We start from the raw sequence: 26394 nt of genomic DNA, 5'->3' as shown, positions 1-26394 counted from the left end.
TGCTTTCACAGAACCCCTTTACTTGTGGATTTCCTGGCTAAATGTATTAACATCTGTTTCTTCTCACTGAAAGTCCAAATTTTCAACAGAGCTGTACGCGTAAGAATGATCGCTTCATTCCACTTGTTCCTCTCTTGGCTGGTGTAAACCACCAGGTTCTCCGTGTACTGCAAGATCGACTTTAAGAACCTGTTTTAATAAAAAGAAATGAACTCCTTTATTCTATCATAAAATGCACCAATGATTTAAATGCACTCTCTTCCTTTTGGGATTCAAACTATTGGACTTAATTTCTGTCTGCAAACTCGAGAGAGAGAAGTACATGCAGAACGGAAACGGGAGCACAGGAGTCAGAGGGAGATGCCGAGACGCCTCCCGATTGGAGAGGGGGCTGGACTCCCGCGAGTTTTACACACCCGGGGGCCTTTTCAAACTTACTCTCAGCTCCGGCGAAATGGTTTTAGGAGACAGAACTGAGTTCCAGAAAGGGTGTTAGAGTCCACATGGATTAAATGCCACATGATAAACACACATGCACGTAACGGGGAACAGGCGAGCCCCAGGGCCCCGCGTGCGGGCTGCTCTCAGTCCTGGGCTCCTGTGCACCCGGCGCCTGCCCTCGCGACGAGCCCTATAGCCGCACACCTTCCGCTGTGGCAGCACTGCTGACATGCGTTTTTACCAAACTGTCCACATCCCTCCTCCCGACTGAGAGGAATCAGTCACGCTTGTATTTTCCAAGTTCTCTCCAGTCTGCCAAGTAGTCTAAGATGTTCTCCAGAGTCTAACTCCAAGTATTTTCAAACTTAGAAGTTAAAAGAATAATGCAATAAAAATCCACAGATGCTTCGTCTAGAGAGTGGTTCTCAGTTGGGGAGGACACTGTATCTGGGGATGTCTACACCACTTATGGCTATCCCAGGGCGCTGCTCCCGCCCTGCGTATCCACACAGCCACGGCAGAGGACCCCTCAGCCCAGAGCATCAGCAGTGCTAAAGCCACCAGTCATTAACATTCTGCAAGTTTGCTGCCCTTGTTCCCACTTGGGTTCCATGATTCTTTAAGAAAACGTCAGTCATGTTTTCATGAACATTTTTTTTTTTTTTAAGTTTATTTATTTATTCTGAAAGAGACAGAGAGGCAGAACAAGCAGAGGAGAGGCAGACAGAGAGGAGAACAGAGGATCCGAAGCAGGCTCCACACTGAGAGCAGAGCGCCCGATGTGGGGCTCGAACTCACGAACCGTGAGATCATGACCTGGGCCGCGGTCACACGCTCAACCGAGCCACCCAGGCACCCCTCATATCCGTCGTAAACACGAGGTATGTGTTACCTCCAAACTATCACCAATACCCGTCCCTGGGTGGTGTCGCTACACAGAGTGAGGAATTCTGAAAGCACTCACAAGTGCGTCACATAAATGTTCTGAAGTGAGCCTACACGGTGTTAGTTTGAAAGGTTCACAAACTTGCACCAAAGTCCACAGAGAAAAACGGCAAAGAGCCAACCAAGACTGTGGGGTTTTAAAAAAAATGTATCAAGGCAAATAACCAATAGAAGTGAAAATTGCTGAGAATTACCAAGACATAGTTTCATTTCTCATAGGCAGGACATACTTACTTTAGATACTGTTGATATTCGCAAGTATTTTTTCCATGAACCACATGAATGTTGACCAATTCCAGCGCAATCAGCAGTAAAATCAGGTAAAGCACAGGAGACAGAAGCTTAATACTAAAAACAGACAACAAACAGTTAAAATTTGACAAACGAAAGTATTTTTCACTTTCATGAATGCAAACCCTTTTTCAATACTTTTTTCTTTTCAAGGGAACTGAAATGCAAACTTCTCAAGAGGAGGCTGCCTCTGTGGCGGTTTCCCCGTGTGGCCCCCCCCCCACCCCTTTGCTGCCGCCACCTGCCCGCCCCGCCCCCCCTCGGGAGCAGCCTCTCAGGAGGCTGGTCCCCAGCAGGACGGTGCCCAGCTGCCCAGGAGCAGGACTTGCTGGCGGGCTCCACACCCCGTGCTTCCACCGGCCCCGGGTCTCTGTGCCACCGGCCAGCATCTTACTTCTAGTCTGATGTTTGGCAAAGGACTCTCACAAGAAGAAATACGCCTATGGCTGTAACGTGAAGACGGGGGCAACGTCTCCGGGACTCAAAGATACTACAATCAAAGTAAGATACTATCTCGCCCATGAGGCTGGAAAAGCACTTTCTCGAATACACCATTTGGGGAAGGACGTACACATAACAGCCACCTTACGGACTGCTGCTAAGAGTGAAACTGCGTGTTACCTTTCAGAAGCAGCCAGGGAACACCTGTTAAAAGTGTTCGAGACACAGATGCCACTCAACCCAAAGCTCTAGTAATCTGTCCAAAACTGTAATTTCCTAAGGATGGAACACGTCCTGAAATACACACAGGTGAAGACACCAGAAGGCAGACGCACCCAGGTTGACCTGCTGTTAATATTTAAAATCCGAGGGGCGCCTGGGTGGCGCAGTCGGTTAAGCGTCCGACTTCAGCCAGGTCACGATCTCGCGGTCCGTGAGTTCGAGCCCCGCGTCAGGCTCTGGGCTGATGGCTCGGAGCCTGGAGCCTGTTTCCGATTCTGTGTCTCCCTCTCTCTCTGCCCCTCCCCTGTTCATGCTCTGTCTCTCTCTGTCCCAAAAATAAATAAAAACGTTGAAAAAAAAAAATTTAAAAAAATAAATAAATAAATAAAATCCGAATATTCTTTCGGGTTGGTAACACCCATATTCTCATATGCCCAAATTGCAATAGTGTTTAAAATCACATGTGCCAGAACTTTCTGAAAAAGCATCAGAACCGCATCCCGAGAGAACTCCTGCCCAACAGGGACCCGGGACGGCGAGCCACACACCTACTCAGCATGTGCAGATACGTCTGTCTCTGCCGGGAGCGCAGCCTCCGTTCCACCCACTGCCGCTGTCTCAGCTCCGCGGAGGCGGCGACCTGGCTGGACACGCGGGCACAGTGTGCGGTGATGTTTCGGAGGACAGTGAGCACTTCCAGAACGGTTCTGGGACAGAACAGAGTTGGCACGGGGGTGCCGCAGAGTTCACGGATCACCTGGGGCCACCTGGGGATTAGAGCGCGAGTTCTCACGGGGCACGTGCGCCGCCCGGGCTCCCTGGAAGGTCAGCTTCCAGAGAGCGTGGCCAGTCGTGCACCGTGCCTAGGCCAACATGACACACGGCAGGCGACACACATGCTGGACTGAGGGGGACGGGGCACAGGGCCGGCTCGTCAGGCACAGCGCACGCGCACAAGCCCGTCGAGGCTCATCTCCCCGCTCCCCTGGCGGCACAACCACCGTGGGATCTGATGCCGCCACAAGCTCGCCCAGTTGGAGACACACACAACGGCGGAGCCTGGGACCACGATTCAACAACTCCCAGATGCTCACTTCTCAGCAGGAAGGCTGTCCAAGTCCCTAGCGACACGGTGATCCTCAGGCAGGTGGTGACACAGCTCAGACATGATTTCTGTCAGTAAAGAGTTGCAGGCATTGGTCTCAGAATGACCTTCTAATCTGAAAGACAGAATATTTAAAGATACAGGACGACGATTAAATGCCAATCAGTGCCCGTGCGCGATGATTATTTCAGTGGTTCACTGAGCAAAGCACTTCATCTGCAATTTAGTTTCCCCAAACATCAAAGAAAACAGGCTCCGTGGAGGCAGTGGTACGAGCACAGTACGACTGCTCACAAAAGGGACAGGTCACCCGTGTGTTCTCCAGGAGAACCTGGGACCTGCTACATCCTGACTCCAAGCGACCTCTCCACGCACCACCTCCCCCCCCCCCCCCCAATCGGTGATCCCCCCGAGCACACACACCCCACCTCCCCCCCGCACTCGGCCAGCACACCTCTCGAGGCTGGCGTTCGCAGGGGCCCCAGGATGGAACTCACCTGGCAGCCTCCTCGGCTTCTGTGGGCAAAGACAGGAGGGGCCAAGCCCCGAGGCTCTTCTCACAGCTCAGCACCTGCAAGGAAAATACCCTGTTGCCCTTAAAGCTTTTATAGAACGGCCTGGAAAACACGTTTGCAAACTGCTACAGACGTAGCAACCAACAGCGTTCCGGAAGATGCATGTTGGTAAAATTGTTACAGATCTTACATTTTAAAACTAGATGGCAGGGCTCGGCTATTCCACAGAATCAGACAAGGGAAGGCCGGTGAAGTCAACAGGGGATTGGAAGGTAGCTAACACCTGGACCAGTTGTAAAACTTACCCCCAACTCTTTTGCGGCCTCTCATTTGAGAGCCGAGGTCGACAATTCTCCTCCATCGCGGAGTCAGGACTCGCTGCAGTGAGTGGCCTTCACCCAGACAACACAGCAGAAGTTAGGCTGTGTGACTCTGCACGACAGGTCACAGAGGGCTGGGCCTCTCCTGGGGAAGCCAGCAATCGGGAAGCCCTGCACCAACTTCTCATCCCCTCACACGGAGCACCGAGCCAGCGGAGCCCAGGCTTCCGATGCATGAAAGTGGGAGCATGTTACACACTGCTGTTGACGCCACTGAATGCGGGTAATTTATGCGGCAATAATAAGCAAGCAATGACCCTACAAGGGACAGGATACAAGACTGCCTAATGAAAAACGGATAAACAATGGACAGCAGGAATAAGAGGCTGCAGGAAAGGGTGATCATCTGAAACGCCCACTGTGGGGCACGGAGGGGCCACGGAAGCAGCAGCCAAGGAGCAAGGGGGCCTCGTGGGGCTGGAGATTCAGCCGCGGAGGTCCACGGACAAAGCCTGCCTTCCTGAGGCCTCTCCTCCTTCCGGGACCTCCCTCCCTCCTGTCTCTGCGTGTGGAGTCCTGCGGGCAGCTTCCGGTGGCCTCCCTGCCAGCGACTCTTGTTGTTGGGAAGCTCAGAGCCACGACAGGCAGGCTAAGTGGGCGGTGCGGCTTTGTCAGCCCGACGTCTCGCTGCCAAACTAGAATCCACCGGACCCAGCTATTCGGGCTGAATTCTCTCACATGGCCCCAGCATGGTAGCACACCCCTCACGTCGACTGCCGACAACCCCTCGGAAGTGACACTGTTTTTCTTGGGACGTCACAGATTGGTGGACAGAGTTCCCTCCAGCTGCCACTGCAAATCTCTCTCTAAACCCCTTACGTGCGGATTTTATAGCTTCCGTTGAGAGGCCAATCTCACCGATGAATTTCTAAGTGCGCAACTGTCACGATCATGATGTTCTCGCAGGCGACCCCGTTCTTGCCCCCGTGCCACACTGCTATTCCCCTACGTGTGCCTGAGGTAAAGTGCCGAAGCCAGTTTCCACACTGGAACTTCCTGGCAGAGCCGCTCTCAGGTTTGTGCTTTGCTTGCTTTAATTTAGGAGCGGACAAAAGCTGGTCTTGTGTGGTAAAGGAACATGGCCATTCTTCGCCACCGACGGACAAAAAGCGTTAGTGGTCCTGAGTCAATGGCAATAATAATGACAAGAGCCCACCAGGGCCCCACGATGATCCAACCACCACGCATCAGGTGCTAAAAACGCCTGAAGAAACAAACACTCCAATGCCTTAAACTGCCGGAAGCGGAACAGGAGGTTCAGAGGACGGAGCCACCTGGGGCCCACAAAGGCTCTGCTGCAGGGGCCCGCGCGTGCGCCCCTCCCGGAGGCCTGCGCGCGACTCACCTGTTTTCTCAGCTGAGACACCGGGTGGACGTGAGCACGGTAGCTTTCGGCGAGACCGACCAGTGACCTTATCGCCGCCTTTTCCTGGTTCAGAGAAAACAGACCGCGGTTAGGATGACGTCTGGTCAGGCCTGTACTTTTCTTCTACTGAATGCTAATCACACGGGAGTCCCAATTTCCCATTACCTTCCTTCACAGAATCCCACTCAGCTGTAACAGAGCAAGACTCTTCATTAAAACAGGTTCGAGGCAGCAGTCAAACCATAACCAACACGATTTTTTTAAATGAAGCCAATTAGCAATGATAAATAACAAAGGCCACGTCTGCTTTGTTCACGATCAAGGACGCTAGAAATAAGTGAGAAAGAAGAAAACGATTCCAAACAAACAACTGGGAACGTAAGAACTTCTCGTAAGAAACCAGAATGGGAATCTAGACATTAAAAATCAGTACAACCAAAAGTTATATCACTATGAATACTTAATTACTAAACACACAAACATTGAAGAAAATAGTAAAATAACATTATTTACAGCTGACGTAACCGTGTAACCAGAAACTCCAAGCTGGCTGACTAAAAACCATCAGAAACAAGTCAGTGAGTCGCCTGCTGACTAATTTAACACACCAATAATCAATGAACAGCTTCCCCGCACAAAAGCTCTAACCACCCAGAATTCTCAACGCCACAAAACAAGTCGCCAAGTAGCCAGACGTAAGTTACATGAAGAAATATGCTGACCCTGTCATTCGCTCGAAGACCCAAGTCCTACACACAGCTGATGGAGTTCTGCGCCACGTGCACAAGACCCACGGACAGCCACGATTCCCACGTGGAAAGATCAGTGATGAGCCACAGAGGCCCTGGGGCCCGGCAGTCACCAGAGCACACGGCTTCTCCTCAGAGGGGACGCGGCAGCGGGAGGGCGGTGGACACGAGGAGGGGGCGTGTGGAGGATCGCTCTGGCAGCCGTGCAGACAAGAAAACAGAGGGGCCATCGCGGGGAGGGCAGGTGGAGGGTAGGCGGGGGGCGGGGGAGCAGCTCAGCCCAGCAGGTGCACACGGTGCAGGGAGAAATGCGTCAGGACATACGCTCGGGTGGAGGACGGAACACGGCGTGCGGTCACGCAAAGAGAGGACTCTGGCCTTGGGATGGCACTGCCACTCGGGGGAGGCTTGGGGAGGGGAGGCTGAGGACGTGGAGACACCGCGTTGGGGAATAATGTTCATTATAAAAAAACATCAAATATCCCTACGTTAACCCATCATCTCATTCCTGTTTGTTGCCTAGTTAGTCTTAGGCTTTGTGTTTATTGTGTAATTACACAAGTTTGGCTGCAATACTAAGTAGAGAGGAGGCAGGGAAACTCTACAAGGTAAGACAGATGGGAAAGTAACCCTACAGGTGCTCAGCTCCATCACGAAGGTCAGTACAGATACACCCCGAGCACCGAAGACCAAGGCCACTGCACACAGCACAGAGATGCTGTCTCCTAAATGCTGCTGGGCCACCTTGGAAGTGACTTGTCAAAGAAAAAGGGCCAAGAAAACAAAAAACAAAAACAAGTAAATCTTGATTCTCTCACTCCCAGATGAAGTAAGTTCCAGCTGGATCAAAAGACCTACATGGGGGGGGTGCTGTAAAGTTACTAGGGAAATGCGTAAATATGTTTATAATTTTGGAAAGCAAAGGATTTTTTAAGAATAATTCCAAATGCATAAGCCAAAATGAAAAAAACCTCAAAACTGAAGTAGGCAGCAACAGGCACACTGGAGAAGGCGCACACGGCTAATAAACCAGTGGGGAGAAGCACAAAATGGAAAAAAACATTAACAGTTCACAAAAGAACTACACACTTCCAACAGCCACAAGAAAAGATAGTCAAGTCACCCCCAAAATACAAGAAGATAAAAACAAAGTCTCGCCAGTACCTTCTGCTTCAGAACTTCACTTTCATAAAGTCACTTACACAAGTGTCCAAATGAACAGTCTCCTTCAGACATTATAATTAGGAGCGTTCCCCACGAGGGAAAATTAGAATTCAGCCGTCAGTGAAGGACGACTTACGTAAATAAGGGCATACTGATAAAAATGGAATGTCAAGTCGCAGATAAAAATAAGGTAACACGCTGTTTGTGAAAATGCTAGCTACAGAACAGAACGTGTCTGCACAGCGAGCCACGCTGCTGTGCTCGTGGAAAGACACAGACAGCACGTGCTAACAGTGGTCCCCTCAGGAGAAGGCCTGCCTCAGTGCCTTCTCACGTCAGTCTTTCCATCTTGGTGGAACTTTTTAGACAATTTTTACAGTAACTGTTACATGTATGATTTGAAAAAGGATTAAAATAAGAATAACCCAAATTGTTTTAAAATAAGAATTATAGTTTATTGATAGATGCAAATATTCTGCCCCATCGATTTGAGTCGTTTGTAAAATTTTCTGATTTAGTTAATCCCATTTACACTTGTCTGGTTTGTAGTATCTGTGAAGCATACATTTTTTTTTAATGTACATCCAAGTTAGTTAGCATACAGTGCAATAATGATTTCGGGAGTAAATCCCAGTGATTCATCCCCTATGTGTAACACCCCGTGCCCATCCCAAGTGCCCTCCTTAATGCCCATCCCCCATCTAGCCCATCCCCCCCCACCCACTCCCAGCAATCCTCAGTTTGTTCCCTATATTTAAGAGTCTCTTCTGTTTTGTCCCCCTTCCTGTTTTTATATTATTTTTGTTTCCCTTTCCTCGTGTTCGTCTGTTCTGTGTCTTAAAGCCCTCATGAGTAAAGTCGTATGATATTTGTCTTTCTCTGACTAATCTCACTTAGCATAATACCCTCCAGTTCCATCCACGTAGTTGCAAATGGCTAGACTTCATTCTCTTTGATGGCTGAGTAATTTTCCATTGTACATACACACTCCACATTTATCCGTTGAAAATACGTTTTTAAGAACTAGGTTAAATTACTTTAGATTACATGATGCTCATCTACTTGTTGCGGCAAATGCACGCGCAACTGTAGGTCACAAGTGTCGGTTCTGCTGGAGGCATACTGTACCTCAGATGCGTTTCCACAAAAGATGATTAAGGCCAAATGACATGTGAGAACAAACTACTCTTTCACAGCCGAGTAACCGCTAATCTCCCGGTTTTCTCCCTGTACGTTACCTTAAGCACTGACAACAGGCCTTTGTCGACGAATCGGAGTAAAAGCACGGTGGAAAATGCAAGCAATTGGTTCGCCGCTTCTTTTGGAAATTCGGGGAAGTTGATCTCCCCGTGGCTCAGATGGTCTCTTACACGAGGACCCTCCTGATGGTTCAGGAAATCCCAAAGAAACTCCTTTGGGAAAATGAACAGAAGAGACTCTGTCGGCTTTCTCAACCAAGGGAAGGAAAGCGCCGAGGCCCCGGACGGACCATCCTGACGGTCACGGAGCAGCAGCGCTGGCTTGCAGAGACGAGAAAACCGAGCTTCCAGACCGGAGTCCTCGCTAGTGGCGCCCAGGTACGTGCGGGCCTCCGGCTGGGGGCCCCCGGGCCTCTAACTCTGCCCGTGGCCCGTCTGCCTGGCCACGGCGACAAGAGGCCAGCTCCAGCGCCGTAGGCCCCCCCCCCCGCGTCTCACTCCTGTTGGCCCTGAGCCAAGGGGCTGAGGCGTCCACACCTGGAAGCGAATTTGCCTTCCACCGAGCAAGCACCACTGTCCCCCCGTGAATACAGCCCCCACTTCCCCCCCGCCTGGGGCCGCTCCCTCCCAGCGCCCTCTCTCCCATCATGGCCTCCTCCTCCATGAAGCTTGACGAAGACAGCAGCTTCTTTCTCAACAGCACCGGGGCAGGGGGGACACAGAAAGACAAAAAACTGCCAGTGGACAGAAGAGTCACAAAGATTGAGGATGGAAACAAACGGCGGATAAACTAGCTCAATCATCCTAACATCCTGACGGCAGAAATGATGCCCCAAGAGCACACAGAGTCTCACTAATGTCCCACAGGGACTAGAATCCAGGCTGCAAAACTCTCAGTTAAAGGAACAAATACAGGGGCACCCGGTGGCTCAATCAGTGAAGCATCCGACTTCAGCTCAGATCAGGATCTCACAGTTCGTGGGTTCGAGCCCCACGCCGGGCTCTGCGCTGGCAGCAGAGTGGGTCCTCTGTCTCCCGCTCTCTCTGCCTCTCCCTTGCTTGCACTCTCTCTCTCAAACATAAATAAACATTTTTTAAGTTAAAAAAAGGAATAAAAAATTCTACTTACAGTCCAAAGTAGCTACTATAGTAGCTTCATGAAGTAAAAAAAAAAAAAAAAATTGGTAACAGGAAATGGCTCTACATAATTCTCTGTCCTCTTCCAACATGCACACTTGCACACTCACTAGTCACACCTGACTTCTGCCGCTGTTCACAAGGCAAACCTGGCTCCCCCAGCAGCCCACACCACACAACAGACCCGAATATACTTTGGAAAGCGGGTCTTAGATAACCAGCCAGAAGCCAGGCCCCGGAGCTGCAGTCACAGCCTAGCAAGTGTCTGTGACACATGTCAAGTTGACACGGCGCAGGAGTGGCTCAGAAGCACTTTGGGGAGCACGTCACAGGTCAAAATTAACTTCACTTTGGAGAAGTGCTAATCACACCCATAGATATAAGAATATTGGATCAGAAAAGGCCTAGAATTTTACCATTGCAGGCTCTCCAAGGAAAAGAGGAAGTTGATTGAGTTTACCATCATTCAAGTGCTTTGCCAATATCTAAAAGACCAAAAATAAATATATGGATTAATTAGTACGCGCGCACACACACACACACACACACACACAGTACCTTCAGCGTCTAAGGAGATGTATCTTTGGTACGACATGCTACGTAAGCACAAAGCAAGTTAAATGTAACAAGGACAGTCTTAAAAACATGGCAGCCACCCGTTAAAGAAAGCTTTTCTTAACCAGTATAATGACTTTAGGAATAGATATGAATGTATATATATCTTAACTGTGTGAGTACATGCATGTTTATGTGTACTTATATGCATATGTGTGATAACATATATATGTGATGCACGTATTTATACACGTGTGTACATCTTTGTGTATTTATATGTGTATTTGTATGTATGGGTATGTGTGTATGTGTTTTGTACGTACATATGTTGATATGTATTTACATGTATGTGCGTATGTCTACATGTGTGTTTATATATTTGTGTATATATGAGCATGTGTTTGCATTTATCTGTATATGTTTATACAGATCTATGTACATATGTATATGCACATGTGTACCTGTGTATATAAATGTGTCTGTGTGTATGTGCATACTTCTATGTGTGTGTGTGTGTGTGTGTGTTTATGTATATTTATGTGTGTGTTCACGTTGTGTTCACATGCATAAGTGTGCGTACATGTGGATGTGTACAGAAGCATCCATCAGAGTTACTTCAAAGGCCACTTCTTAATTCACCAGACTTTGGAACCCAGCCACCCAACCCACTCCTACAGACCTAATCTTATGCAGATGGGACTACACTATCTATTTCAATCTTCACAGTATCAAATGCATCATATATTTAAACCACAGCAAATTATTTACCTAATGGAATAAAGTTTGCAGGTAAACAGGCACACAGTTTAATCCCACCCACCCATTCACTAAGGAACCTAAGAGTTATCTTAAAGGCCAAGTAATCTGAACACTCAAATCTCTCCACAGAGACTCTCCCTTTGCTTCCTCCTGTAGGCTAACTCTGAATCATACTTCAAGCTAGATAAGAATCATTAGCTACCCACACAAAACCCTCTATACTATAAAGTGATAAAAGGTATTTTCAATGGTAATTCTTACTATTCCAGATTTTCACATTCAGAATCACACATCCAAGTCACAGAATAAATGCCTAAGTGTATATTGTACATACACAGAGGTAGTTCACTTCTATTTCATTTGCAAAATAAGCAAGTGTCAATCTTAAATCTAAAGTGTAACCTCCAGGGGCACCTGGGTGGCTCAGTCGGTTGAGCGACTGACTTGGCTCAGGTCATGATCTCGTGGTTTGTGCGTTCAAGCCCCACGTCGGGCTCTGTGCTTACAACGGCTCGGAGCCTGAAGCCTGCTTTGCATTCTGGGTCTCCCTCTCTATCTCTCTCTCTGCCCCTCCCCTGCTCACGTTCTTTCTTTCAAAAATAAACATAATAAATAAATAAGTAAATCAATCAATCAATAAGTAAATAAATAAAACCTCCAAATAATTACACAATATAATATTAATATCTCTTGACATTTTCCAATATGTGTCTTTCTATAACTTGAGAAACAAGGTTAATGATACTGGATCTCAAAATCAGTCTGGAAGACTATACCTAACTCTGTAATAAGGGTGATGTGGCTTTTTTTTTGGCATATATGACTACCAACACTTTCCTGTGTAACAGAAAATAATGTTTTGTTTGTTTCAAGATATCCTGTAAGTTTACTTACTTCATCGAAGGTGGTATAAAGAGCTGTTGACTTGAAAAAAGGAAAGAAAAGAAATAATTAAAGCAAAATGTGAGTACAGTGACGTTATTCAAAGCAGGAAAAAAATTCTAGTACATGGCCACAAACACGAAAACTTCTTCCAAAAATTATCTAGCAACGCTTTGGGTAGAATGTCCTATACAACCTAACAGCATGAAAGGCTGTCCTGTACGACGTAACAGCTTGAGAGGCACGGGGCCACGTGAAGACACCACTCCCACAGCACTCTGGGTCAGAAACCTCCCGTCGCCTCACAAAGCACAACTCACACACACGATCTCGGCCGCTGGCTTGTCTTCGCGGGCAGGAGAGCACAACTCAACGTGCCCTCCAACGAGCAGCCGTGTTTTGTGTGCTTCCTGGCGTAACCACTACTGTTTACACGCACAGGCTCCGGAGCCGCTGCCCCAACACATAAGCCCAGCTTCCACCCTCCCCGGAAGGGAAGCCCAGGGCACCTCCACACGTGGGCTTCTCTGCAAATCGGGACATGAGCAACTCCTGTCTCAGAAGGCTGCTGGGGAATTCAGGAAGATTTTACACACGCTGCGATGCAATTGGTATCTTGTGGGAGCCAGCTCTCAAGAAAAGTGTCTCATCTCTTAACGCTTATTAATGTATTTCCAATCTAACATTATGAAATTACCTCCGACGTTTATGATATACAAGATTGCGAAGTCTGTATCCTTCACTCCCAAACCTATACCACTGACCCTAAAATTTCTCTAAGCGCTCTTCTAAACATCCGACTGCCTACTCAAGACCCCCCCGACCACTTCCTCATAAAAGCTGAACTGCTCATTTATCCCCATAAACTGCACACATTAACTTCTACCTTGTTTTACAGAATTGGTACAAATGGCTTACCTGTCACCCCTAAACACATAAGCTTCTTAGAAGACACAAAATCTCACTCATCTTCTTCCTATCTGCCACCACTCTCAGAGACCTTATGCTGTTTTAAGTATTCAGTAAATAACAGTGTGTGCCCAGCACTTTATGGCTTTATCGAGTATTTTCGCGTGTGCATTGCCTTATAAACAAACCGATGCTATGTTTATTCTGAACAAGAGCCTGGGTGACAATTTAAGATATTCTTTGATCCATTACTTCCTCCGTGGAAACAGTCTTCTTTTTATTTGTGTGGTCAAATAACAATAGCTGGACGTGTTTAAACCACATAGCGGTGAGCACGCTGCCATGAAGAAAGCCCAGCGGTGCTCGAGTGAGAGCTCTGACAAATGGGGGTTCTGGCTCTTTCTTCTAGAAGACAGATGCCCCACAACAGGGCCCGGCACTGCCCTGGGCAGAGCCAACATGAAAGGCACCTGGCGTGGGCACCAGGGGCACAAATGTGAACCTTCCGCTCCTGAGGAACCTGCACCAGAAACTGTACACAAATGCACAGAAGGCAAAGCAGAACAGCCTCGAGATAAAACAGAAACAGGACGCAGAGGAGCGAAGCTGGAGAGTCTGCGTGGATGAGGCTCTGGGAGGTCACTGATGCGGCCTGAAGTGGTCAGGCAGGGGACGGTGGGCACAGCCCTAGGAGAGACACCCATGTTCCGGAACCGGGGAGAGGCCTCGATTAAGCCGGAGGAACCGGGACAGGAGACAAGCCACGGGAACGCTGGGCCGCACGGAGGCCCCAGCACGCCACACGGGAGGCCGACTCTCGCTGCAGGCACCGGGGTGCCGCTAACAAGTTTTATGCAGATGAGACCATAAAAGACAGAAGAATATTCATCAGTGTGTAAAACAACTTGCGGTAGGGTGAGAGAAGGATCAGAGTCATAAAGAGCACTGGGAGGGGAGCCAGACGAGGCCTCAGCACTGGCAAGGAGGGACCCAGGAGGAATCAGGGGCAGGACAGACGGGCAGGGCCGGGAACTGAGTGGCTGGGGTGGTGCGGAAGGCCACTGCGAAGTGACCAAGTGAAGGAGGACAACAGAGAATACCAGAGAACAAATCTGTGGGAGAGAAAACAAGCTTTTCAGAAATACGGTAGTTTGAGACGCTGGGGAAAACCCCTACGAAAGCGTTTGGCGAACACGTGTACACCTGACCCGGGAAGTAGGGGAGACCGCTTCCTTGGGGAGCACTGCGGCCCATGCTAGCAACTTCCGTCCTGGCACTGCTCTGGCTACATCCACAATGCTGTGTATGCCGGCTTTCATTTTCATTAGGTCCAAAGTATTCTCTAATCGTTCTTCCCACAGAGGTAAGGCAGCTGAAGACGTGGCAGTAAGATCTCCCAGGGGGCAAATGCGGGAGCACAAGGCTGAGAACAGAATTTTGACAGATGTTTCTAGAAAGGGGCAAAATGGAGGAAGCTGAGCTGGTCAAAGAAAGAAGGAGGCCAGGTCCAGCGGCCCCTGCCGCTGGCCCCCAATACAGACCCCTCCTTTCCTCTAGCCTCCGCATCCTCTGACGGTCAACGGGGCATGTGGCCACCCAGAAACCTCTTCAAGCCACCGCCCAGAGGAAGCGGTGTCCTTGAACAGCCACGCTGTAGGCCACGGACCACCTCATGGGGTTACAATGGTACACCAATAATAATGGCTATGGGGACAAGATAAGTGGTTTCTACTTCTCTGACACCGAGTTTAAAATACTTGGGAATGCTACTATCAAAAACGATCACAGATAATCGTAAGTCCTCTAAAATCGTTATAACAGGAAGCCACAAAAAATGGCACTCAAGCCTTCCAAAGAGAATTCTTAGCTAAAAAATTCATTTCACGGTGAACAAAAAGAAGAGATTCGAAACGTCAGCAGGTCCAGAAAACGGGCAATACAGCAGCAACCACCCCCACGGATCACCAAAGCACGGGTACCTCAGCCGTCAGAAGTCTCTGTGGACACTTGTTAACGACGGCAAACGCTCTCCTGAGTCCCGTCTCCAGCTGCGGCAGTAACAACACGGCACAGTCAGCAAACCTGCAGACAGAAGTAACCAAGCAAATCCCGGAGCTTTAAAAGCAAACACGGCGCCAACCCCAAGTGACGCCGCTTTATTCCAGAGGTCACCCTCGTGTGCTCAAAGCCACGAGGGAGGGCAGAGGACACGCTAACGCGAGCAATAAAACCGAAACGCAGTCTCATTTGCCTGGTGATTTTAAACTCATTTCCGCTGTTTTCGTGTATCAGAGGAAACACGTTTAGAAGCTTCAGGAGAATGACATGTCATCACGGGTCGGCCTGATTCTTCCCATCACTGGTAAGAAACACTCAAGTACCGGGATTTCAGGGGTTCTCGGGGTACAAGTACCAGGATTTCGGGGGGTTCTCAGGGTACAAATGAACAGACGGTGACAGAACCGGAAGGAAGCAGAGGTCATGCCCCCGGAGCACTCCTGCCCCGCCTTCAGGAAACAGCCTGGCTTCTCCCCTCCCTTGTCTCCAGCAGGGGACACACAAGAGGCCCTCCCAGAGTGAGAACTCCGTTGACTCTGAACAAGAATCGTCTTTGTCGACTGTTCCAAAAGGACAACACGAGGCGTTTAACACCCAATTACAGCTACCTTTTCGCTCACTGTGAGAGGATATCTTGTGCTCGACCCTCCTGGAGGAAGCCCCAGTTCTCTTCCATTCCAGCAGCAGAAAACATGGACAGTAAAGGGTTTTAAGAGGGACCAGGCTCCTGACTATCAAGAACCTCTGAGTCCGCACCCTCAGTTAGTTACCTGTGTGCCTTGAACCTGATTAACGCCTCTTCCCAGTACGGCAACATGATTTTTAATATAAAAGTGGATTTCTCCATCACTTCTTCTAACACTGGAAGTACCTCAGAAGTCATATCTGCAAAATAACAAACATGTATTTTTACATGTTTATTTAGAGAGACCTGGAAAGAGAACATGCACACAGGAGGGGCAGAAGGAGAGACGGAGGGAGAGAGGGAAAGAGGCAGAGAGGGGGAGTGGAGGAGAGGGGGAGAGGGGGAGAGGGAACCCCCAGCAGGCTCCACACTGTCAGCACAGAGCCCAACAGGAGGCCCGATCCCAAGACCGTGAGATCCCGACTTAAGACAAGATAGAGCCAGTTGCTTGACTGACTGAGCCACCCAGGCCCTAAGAGAAAAGTATTTCTAAGTACCATCACACTCATCAACTGAAGAGACACAGAACCAGACCGCGGAGGGATGCCCATGACCGACCTGTCCAGGCTGATGAAGCAGGCCTGGGGCAGCGGCACACGCCATCCAAGAGTGAGACCGGCAGACTGGAGCCCGGGCTGTGGGTGGCCGCGGACACCCTGGGGCAATGGCACAGGGACAAGGGTCCCCTTGGTGTTTCAGGCTACGACAACTTTTGAGCAGAAGAGTTCAGGGTGGACCAGCTGACCACGCTTGACCGAGAAAAGTGAAATACGTTTTCGGAAGACAGAAGAACAGGAGTGGACTATGCATGACGAGGACACGTAGGCTCGTCCTTGGGAACAAACGTGCCCTCTGGTGGGATGCTGATGGGGGGGAGGGGGTGTCTGCACCTCCCCATCTATTTTGTTCTAAACTCAAAACTGTTCCACAACTAAAGTCTCAAGAAGTATACGCGATCGGCAGGCAGCAGAGGACCCCGCAGTCCGCGGCACCAAAGGCGTGGACTGGACCCCCGGGCCCGGGACTGCAGAGATCTGGGCTGCGCCCCGTGACGCGCGTCAGAGACCCCGCTGCCACACCCCTACAGCCCCAGGGAGCGGGGAGGAACGGGCTTGGAGCAAACACAAGTTTAACTGCGCTTTCCAGGTTTTGTGTCCCCCGCCCCCATTAATTTGGTAAATGGCTTTGCCATGGAAAAAAGAAGACGGAGGAGGCCACCTATGCTGTTGGCCTTTTTGGCATAATGAGCACGCGCACACAGGCACAAGAGCTAAAAGGAGAAGGGAATGTACGTTTCAAAACGGTCCTGAGCCACCTGTGCATCAACACGCCCAGAGGATAAACTCATAATTGACTCACGCAGCCACGACTCTCACAGCCTCCCCACCACAACCCATGGAAAGAGGGAAGGTTTCTTGCTTGTTTTTGAATTAGACATCCATTTCATGGTTCCATTGGCACATTTCTTTTTTTTTTTTTTTTTAGTGTTTATTTATTCATTTACTTATTTTGAGAGAGACAGAGAACGAGCAGGGGAGGGGCAGAGAGAGAAGGGAGAGAATCCCAAGCAGGTTCCACGCTGTCAGCGCGGAGCTAATGCAGGGCTCCGTCGCTAACTGTGATTTCATGACCTGAGCTGAAATCAAGAGTCGGATCCCGACTGAGTCCCCAGGTACCCAGGGAAGGTTTTACGTAGCAAATTTAAGAGGTTCTTCATGCAACTTTTGAAGGCATCTCGCCTCTGGAGAATAACAGTCCACCTACAGGGTTCAAGTCCCCGTGCTACTTAATGACTTTATACGTATCTGTACGAAGACACATCCAGGACAAATGGGGAGCGTAGTACTTGCCTGGGAAAACGGCCAAATCCTCAAGGTCTGGAAGAGCTCTGAAAGGTCGGTGCACCAACGCGAATTTAGTTTGTCGCAAGTAACTCTTTAGCAGCTGACCCAAGCCCGCTGTCAACAGCGTCATCATCGAACAGTATCTAGTGCGCAACACCATAGCACGTTAGAAAATGAACCGCCATCCACATAAAGAGCTCTACTGTCAAAGAACAAGCTTAAAATTAAGAAAGCAAACTATCATTAAATCGCAGGGAGGTCCCCCTCGAGGCAGGGATTAAGCTAATGCAATGGCGGGAGGCGGGGTGGGGGGGAGCCAATGTCTGGCAGACTCAGGAGCCACCCTCCAGGAGGCCGAGCACCCCACCGCTTCCGTCAGGCCCACCCTCAGAACTGCCCTTGGGGTGGATGGCAGCGGAGTCCCAACCCTGTCACCACCCCAGGTGTTCGTCCGCCCCGTTTTATCTTCAAATTCCCGCTTCAAAACTCATCTTTTCCAAAATACACTCACGGGAAATTCAAGACAAACAAACTCTTAGTGCACTAAAGGAGCGAGAAAATGACTTCATCACCAACGTACTTCGGAGGGACTTCGTGAGGGGACGCAAACCCATGCCACAGGATGTTACGCAGATTGAGCCCGCGTGGAGATCCAAGGAAGACTTTCAGTACGTCCATCTGACCAGGTTAGGAACAGCAAATTACTGAACGGTTGCATAACTACTGGACAAACCAATATAACATACAGTGGGAAGAGGTTTGCTTTCTTCTTGAGAACAGACCCAGGGCTTTGGCTAAACAGGAGTAGCAGTAACAGTAGTAACACGCAAACAACATTTACTGGGCATGTGAGACATCAGACACATTTTGTGCGTATTTATTGCTCATTCACGCTCCCAACAACCTCTGGGAAGGCACGACTATTATCCCCACTCTGCAAATGAGAAGTACAGCATAGAGAGGTGAAACCAAGGCCTCGGGGAACCCAGAACTATAAAGGGGGATGGGATCTGTCCCAGGCTCCGCAGCTTTCCTACTGGACATCAAGCCTGCCTCCTATCTAGACCAAATAAAACCACCCGGTGAACAGAAACCTCACAGAAAGTAGCGTGTGCTCGCGCGGTAAACTCCAGGAAGCAGACCCCGTGAGGGGGCCGGACCACTGAGGCTCCCATCCCAGGCGTCCCCGACCTCGCTGTCTGACCTGAAGCCTCACCTGCCTCTGTCCCTCCGCGCATACGGTCAAGACGCCCCTGACGGGGTTCCTGCTCATCAGAATGCAAGAGCCACACACGTCTGTGGGCTGCCTCTGGGCTTGGAACGCCATGCTTGGAACAGAGTCAGGAAAAAGGGAAGATACGCAGACACTCAACTCAAAAGCGGGCCACACGAGAAAGAAGGGTGAGCATCCAGAAGACTCGGGAAAGGACTGAAAGCCTCCTGGCGGAGGCGGAAACAGACCCCCCGTCACGTTCTCTCAAAGGCAGGGTGAGCCGGGGAGGTATAAAGAGGGGTCGCCCGCAAACTGGCTCTTCCGTGCGACTCCAGACACCTCCTGCTCACACCAGTCCTTACGCCTTTAATATTCGTAGCTAATATTGGTAATCACGATGATACTCATTCCGCTACATTCGTTTTTAACTTGATACTAACTTTAATGAGTTGTTCACACCACCTGGGCCATCAGAAACACACAAGCCAACGAGCCGGTGGACCCGAGAGGCGCTGGGCGTGGCTGCAGGCAGGGAAGGCCACCGGCAACCAGGCAGACAAGGACACAGCCCCAGACCACGGGATCTGTTTCAGGACTCAGTGTAACGAGAATTTTGTACTTTTCTTTACCTCACCTTCTCCACTAAAGAAAACGATCTTTCAGCGACAAGGAACCACTGTAAAGTGGGAGAGCTTTACTGGAAACAGATTTCTTACCCCCCAAATAACGTATTAGAGCTCGTAACATGTTACACGATCATTTGAAACACCTTCCGGGCTTGGCGGGCTCCACTCTCTGCGGGACGCTACCCTGGCTCTCCCCTTCACCCTGACCCTGCTTCAACAGTTGCCTAAAGGTTACTCATTAGTCTTAAACAACTTGGGTCACGCGGCCTGCAGAAGATTTTGAAAAAGTAAATAGCTCTGCATGTTTTTCAGTTGGCACCTAATTTTTTTTCACCCTAAAGTCTGAGCAGTTGCAAAGGGTATAAATTCCCACACATTAAAAATACTGAGATTGTAGGATAAAAGTATATCACTCTTTAAATGGTTAAACTTGTATTCTAGAATAAGTTACTGTAATTCTTAATATAAAATTAATGAAAGCGATAGAGTTCAAGCTGTCCACCTGGTGGCCCCACGGCTCATGACACCAGAGGCACCACACTGCAGGTTGTCAGCCCGAGGACAATACCGCCCAGCTCAGCAACTCTGGCTCATCAACCAGAGGCTATTCTACTGCACTGAGACTCAGGCTGAGAGAGAGGTGGAAAAGTGGCTGGAAAAGTGGCAATTTTGAAAGGGGCGGTGGGAAAGGAACGTATGATTTAATTATTGACATAATTTTTTCCTAATGCAGCATCAATTTTTAAGGCACAAAAGTACAGCTAACACGAACTGTTTTGTGTTGTGCCTACTCTCCCAGTTTTAGACGAACAAACTTACCACAGACTGCCCAAAGACCTGAGCAAGCTCCTTAGATGCAAGCAGATCTCTTAAAAGAAAAGGACATTCCTTCCCATTCAGTAAAAATACCTAAAAATCAAACAAGAATTGTATTACAGTCCCATTATGAGACAAAAAATGTGAAGAAAAAACTCACCCATAAAGTCACTAATTGTGCAAATGAGGGGAGAAAAGCACTGAAGACATCAATGTTTGATTCCATAATCATTCAAAAAGAAAAATATTAAAAATCTGTCATGGGGTGCCTGGGGCTCAGTCGGTTAGGCATCCGACTTCAGCTCAGGTCACGGTCTCAAGGTTTGTGAGTTTGAGCCCCGAGTGGGGCTCTGTGTTGACAGCCTGGAGCCTAGAGCCTGCTTTGGATTCTGTGTCTCCTTCCGTCTGCCCCTCCCCCAGTCATGTTCGTGCTCACTCTCTCTCTCTCACTCTCAAAATAAATAAACAAACATCTGTGTTAAATGATTACATTTAATAGAAAACCAGTAATTAAAGTCAAGAAATCTAAATACAGCTGTAAAAGTTTTATGTTCATTCAGATACTTTACTAAACCAACAAAGAAAGAGTTCTCACACTTACATCGCCCAAAGCCCGTTCTAGACATGCTGTCAGTTTCATTAAGCTAAGAGAAATAGCGGGAGATTGAAGGCTTTCCAAAGCATCAAGTATTTCAGGAAATAACTGTTGAGAGTAGGACATACATTAGAATTAGTGCTCAACAAGAAATATTACTCAAAGTAACAATAGTATTAATGAAATTCAAACTTCTAAAGGTTTCAACTGGTATATTTTTATGACTTTTTTGGTATAGGTAAACATTTTCTACATAAATACACAGTTGAACCCTGAACACGGGGTTTGAACTCCACAGGTCCACTTAGATGTGGATTTTTTTTTTCCATAAATATAGTATTGTGTGTTTTTTTCTTCATGATTTTCTTAGTAACTTTTCTCTAACTTACTTTGTTGTAAGAATACGGTATATAAATCATAAAACATACAAAACATGTGGTAATCAACTGCTTATGCTACCAGTAAGGCTTCTGGTCAAGAGTAGGCTGTTAGTGGTTAAGTTTTGAGGGAGTCAAAAGTTACGTGCAGATTTTCAACTGGACAGGGGGTGACCACCCCTACGTCAATGAAAACATCAATGTTTGATTCCATAATCATTCAAAAAGAAAAATATTAAAAATCTGTGTCATGGGGCGCCACGGGGCTCCCCTGTGCTGTTCAAGACTCAACTACAATAATATCTAAAAGATCAAAAAAATGTTTAATACGTTAGAAGTTTTTCAAAAGTTCTTTCTTCACTTAAATGTTTATCGAAAGCAGGAAATCGGTCATAAAAAGTCAAATATCTTGACCTAAACCTTATTTCCTATTTTGATTAGTTCTTAAAAAAAAACAAAAACAAAACCTGTCCCTTAAGAGCCAAGAAAAGGGGAGAAGCAGTGACCCATCTACTCCACATCAGAAAACTCTAAGTATTTTAGATCTAGACCTTGTAGAGCCACTGCTCTGTTGTGGACATTTAACGTGCCAGCTGTAATGGCTGGTTTGAACCAACCAAGAAACCAACCCAAACTGTGTGGCCCCAAACTACCCCTCCCCCCTTTGATTCACCCTCAACAAACCAAGCATCCCACCCCATTTCCTTGTCCCACTGTCTCAACAACACCTTGCTGTCTGTCCGCAAGGTCTTTTGTTCTGGAGCGGTCCATTCTCGTCTGTCCCAGGAGCGGCACCCATGTGCCTAACTACCTCCCCGGCCCCCAATACGGATAACGCATCCAAAAACTTCCTTTGTTCACAGGATGTGCTTCTCAGCTCAGGCCAAGTTTTCCCTTTTCACAGGTGGAGGCTAGAGGATGAGGGGACCCCTTTAAAGTTAGCAGGTAATGAGGGCCTCTAAGTAGAATCTGTGAAGTCTTCTATTTCTAAAGACTGTTTGTAAGCCAAACCTCTGGAAAAGCTGTCCACTGCAGCCACGGTGTATAACAGATTTCAAACTGCTCCTTGGTCAGAGATAACAAATGTGAGTGGACGGCCTCACACACAGGGCCCAGCAGCCTCACACTTCCGGGGTAATCCAGACTCTGGGCTTCAAGGAGAAGGAAACAAGTGTTAGCAGCACAGTTTCACATTCTGTGATGGAAATGCCTAAATCATCGGGGCGCCTGGATGGCTCCGTTGGTTAAGTGTCCGACTCCTGATTTCAGCTCAGGCCATGATCTCACAATACAGGCGTTCGAGCCCCACCTCGGGCTCAACGCTCACGGCGTGGAACCTACTTGGGATTCTCTCTCCCCACTCTCTCTGCCCCTACTCTTTTCTCTCTCAAAATAAATAAATAACCTTAAAAAATTAAAAAAGAAAACGCCTAAATCATCAAAGAAAAAACGTTTTTATTATGAAGTTTCCACAAAGTCAACAACCAGTTTATAATTAAATTCACAATAAAGATACTCAGTTGTTGCTGGAAATAAGTTACATAGCACTTATCTGATAATAAAAGAAAAATACACTGCCAGTAGGGTTTAGGGAAATTTTACAGGCAAGACACATTCAGTGGAACAGTACGGACAGATGCCTGGGGCACAGAGAACATACAGACCTGATTCCGTATAAATCACGCAGTCTGTGATTGTCTTCCAGCATACTTCACCCCTCTCAGTTACAATGCTATTGATATCACAAGTTTCTCTGACTTCAAACCCGAATTTACAGATCATATCATAGACTGAGGGAGAAAGACAAGTGGCAATAGGATCTTCTAATAGCATCTGAAATACAAAGAAGACACTATTTAACAAGTAAAAATGGAATAATATCAATTATATATTCAAGTCACGAGGAAATCCTATTCTGTATCCAGGTATAGCTACTGTTAACATACTTTCTGGCTATGGTGAGAGCTGTATCATTAAACATGATTAAATATTTTTTTAATGTTTACTTATTCTTTCAGAGAGAGAGAGAGCGAGCGAGCACACGCACGTGAGCAGGGGAGGGGCAGAAAGAGAGGGAGACACAGAATCCGAAGCAGGCTCCAGGCTCGGAGCTGTCAGCGCAGAGCCCGACGTGTGGTTCGAAGTCACAGACCACGCCATCATGACCTGGGCCGAAGCCAAAGCTGAAGCCGGACACTTAACCAACTGAGCCACCCAAGCACCCCAAAATGTGGTTAAATATTAATTAAAGATAGCTTACATACATGTTTTCAAATAAATGTTGAAGGTTTGAAATTATTAATAATATTTAAGACATGAGTTTACAAAGCTCAGCACATCTGCCTTCCTATACTATCTCACAGCTATCAAAATGAGCAATTTTTTTCAATGGGGAATGGAAAGGCAGAAAATCAAGCATAACGAACTAAATCACAAGTAAAAAGCTTGCCTCTGACTCTTGATATGGTGTAAAAAGCAGCAAACCACACTGGTTTTCCATGAGGGATCAAATAAAACCAAAATCCTCAGCATTATCCCCACATTACACTAACATCATTCTATAAACCTGCAAAGGAGTCACACTCTGTGGCTAAAATTATCCTGGGGTCTTTATTTGATGCATCAAGTTAAGGGGTGTCTGTCCTAACATCAGGGATTAAGCCCTGGCACTCCCTAGACTGGACGCCGGCCCCTATCCAGTGTCGCCCGTTCGCCCCTCCTGCTCCCCAGTTTCACCTCCCACTCTCAGCCCCACCTGTCAACCCATCTTCCACAGGCCCTAGCAATTCGGGTATCGCCCAAGAAACGCGCACCAAATAACCAGTGATGCCATGACCCTACACGCCACACTCTACTCAGCCAATGAGGGATGACAGGCGCCGCAAGACAGGACCAACAGGGGACCTGCTCCCACAGCCTGGGCCTTCCTGTCCACTTTCTGTTCCTTTGAGCTTCTCCGAGGCAGTGGCAGCGCCTCCTGCTTCAGCAGCTGGATCCGGTCTGAGGTTCTCCCGGCACCTGCGGGCCCAGCTGCATCACCGTGCCCCCAGCAGACCACCACCACCTGTCCGGTATCTGCTCGTCAAAGGTCCGCTTCCCAGAATTGCCAGACCCTCCAAGTAGCTGAGAGGCACCCCCTCTTCCTTAGAGATCCAAGCTTCACTAGGTGGGACCTTCCTCCCAGCTCCCAAGTTTTAAAATTCCAACACTTCCCTTAGTTCTCAGAGTGCAACAGGTAGTGACTGCTTCCTGTGGTTACCACCTCCACAATTCTTTTAGAGATCTCTCTTTATTCTTTTTATAACAATTCTATACCTTGTTAACTCTTTATTAAATACTCTTAGTTCAAAAACTAGTGTGGTTTGTCACCTAAATGATACAGAAATAAAACCCTAAAGGATTACTGTCGTATGAAAAAGGACTCCTTGCATTTTTAAAAAAGCATTTGAAATCTAAAGGAATGAGCTATATAGTTCTGGAGTGACCAGTAGCAGACAAATATTTTTGCACAAGACCCCATCTACGCCACTGCTGCAGGCCCTGGATGGCAACAGAATTCTTAAGAAATATCTTCTCTTCTGGCTGTAGTCACCCGATCAACGTACCTGCCCCAGACTGTCGTATCCTACAGCACCAAGGTCAGGTCTTCTACGAGTCGTACCCCCAGGACACAGCATGGCCCCTGCGCACCGCAAACGTACACAAAGAGTTAACTGAACGAGGGCTCATCCTACGTGGAGTCTACCTGGGCTCATCTTCAAGTTCCTACAACCTTCAGCTTTTGGGAATAACAATATCCTACCCCCTACCAAGACACAATTATAGAAGTTGGCTTTTATGTTAACTTTCAAGCACATACTCTCTCGTACAATTAAGGACCTCACGTTAATTAAGAAACAAAAATCCCACTTCAAATCAAGAAATATTACATACTGCCATATTTTATCACTTGTGACAATTAAATACATTTTCCTGTATATTACAGTTACAAACAAGCCTGTCCTCCCATTAGAAGCCAGAAACCCTGCATGTGTGTGTGTGCATGCACCCATACCATTACTCTTGGAAACATCAGTGTCTTGTCCAGAGCAAGTATGGGGTAGCGCAAATGGCCTATGCTCAGGGGCTACAAAGACTTAAATTTGGATTCCTCCTTACTGGTTGTCCCTCTTGCCTTGAAAACGTTAGTATTCTGGACCTCCGTTCTAACTGTAAATGGTGCAGGGTATTATCATCTTCTGCGCTGCAGTACTTAGAGATAATACTTGAAAAGCGTCTAGCACATTGTACTCAAAAAGTAGCTATCGCTAAAAGTGATGATAGACGTTTTATATTTCACTGCAGGAGGGCAGAAAACAAAACCCTGTGGGGCAACCCCATACAATCCGTGCTACAGCCATTGAGACCTTTGCGATTTATTTAATGTCACCAAAACGGCCTAAAAACGTGGAATTTCAATTTCAAGTATCCACTGCAAGGGTAATTACTACACAGTGCTTCCCATATTACTTCGTGCACTACACAAACTTCCTTTAGGGCATGGAGACCACAGTCTGAACACACACAAGTTATGGGCGTGTGCTGCTTGCACGACCCTGGCTCCAGGCATCCATAAAGACGTGGCTGTTGCTGTCTCGGAGCCTGTGAGTCCCCGCGCGCGAGCAGAATACTACATTATTTCTTACACTATCTATTCGCGAATTTCAGCCTGGGACCTGCAAGGTGCGGGGAACTGCGCCCCTGGAACAACTGGGGGTCGAGGCGGCGCTCAGAAGAACGAGGGCAAGGGGTGCGTCTTCGGGGTCAGAGTCGGGTGCCCATCTTCTGTCTGGTCGCGGACGAGGGGCGGGCAAGGCCGACCTGCTTCCGCGGCGGCGCGCGCGCAGACCCGCCGGAGCCCCGGGGACGCCGGCCGAGGGCGCGCCGGGCCACGGCCCACTCAGCCAGAGGGCTCCCGCCGACGCTGTACCTCCTCCTGCCCGCACCGAGGCGGGCACCAGGCACGCCCACAGCGCGCTCGGGGGCGCACCTGCACCGCACCTCCCCCCGCCCCGCTCCTCCTCCAGGACTTCCGGCTCCTGTCGGCCGGCGCCGCCAGATGACGCTGGCCTCTCCCCGCC

The 26394-nt window shown here is 48.4% G+C and overlaps 1 protein-coding gene across 3 annotated transcripts; it reads right to left on the bottom strand.

The window, feature by feature from the left end:
• ERMARD (ER membrane associated RNA degradation) lies at positions 1–26344 on the bottom strand. 3 transcript variants are annotated; one of them, XM_049654616.1, is made up of 19 exons: positions 25960–26344; positions 24880–24956; positions 22939–23107; positions 22286–22425; positions 20904–21005; positions 20306–20395; positions 18228–18325; positions 17654–17790; positions 15889–16003; positions 15040–15142; positions 12164–12193; positions 10372–10440; positions 8858–9031; positions 5686–5769; positions 3943–4016; positions 3435–3560; positions 2889–3047; positions 1621–1734; positions 1–189 (listed from the first exon to the last, which is right to left on the bottom strand). In XM_049654616.1, exons 2-19 carry the CDS (start codon positions 24949–24951, stop codon positions 6–8), a joined length of 2040 nt encoding a protein of 679 aa, XP_049510573.1. In that variant the 5' UTR covers positions 24952–24956; positions 25960–26344; the 3' UTR covers positions 1–5. The 3 variants fall into 3 exon arrangements, with proteins under 3 accessions (XP_049510573.1, XP_049510572.1, XP_049510574.1); XM_049654615.1 differs by having other exon boundaries at positions 2889–3107; positions 25960–26343; XM_049654617.1 differs by lacking the exon at positions 24880–24956 and having other exon boundaries at positions 2889–3107.
• Between the last annotated feature and the right edge of the window lie 50 nt (positions 26345–26394).

This window comes from Panthera uncia, assembly GCF_023721935.1.
Source record: "Panthera uncia isolate 11264 chromosome B2 unlocalized genomic scaffold, Puncia_PCG_1.0 HiC_scaffold_24, whole genome shotgun sequence".
NCBI classification, from domain to species: Eukaryota; Metazoa; Chordata; class Mammalia; order Carnivora; family Felidae; genus Panthera; species Panthera uncia.
The sequence above is the reverse complement of the archived record's forward strand: the minus strand, read 5'-3'. Positions and strand labels throughout refer to the sequence as shown.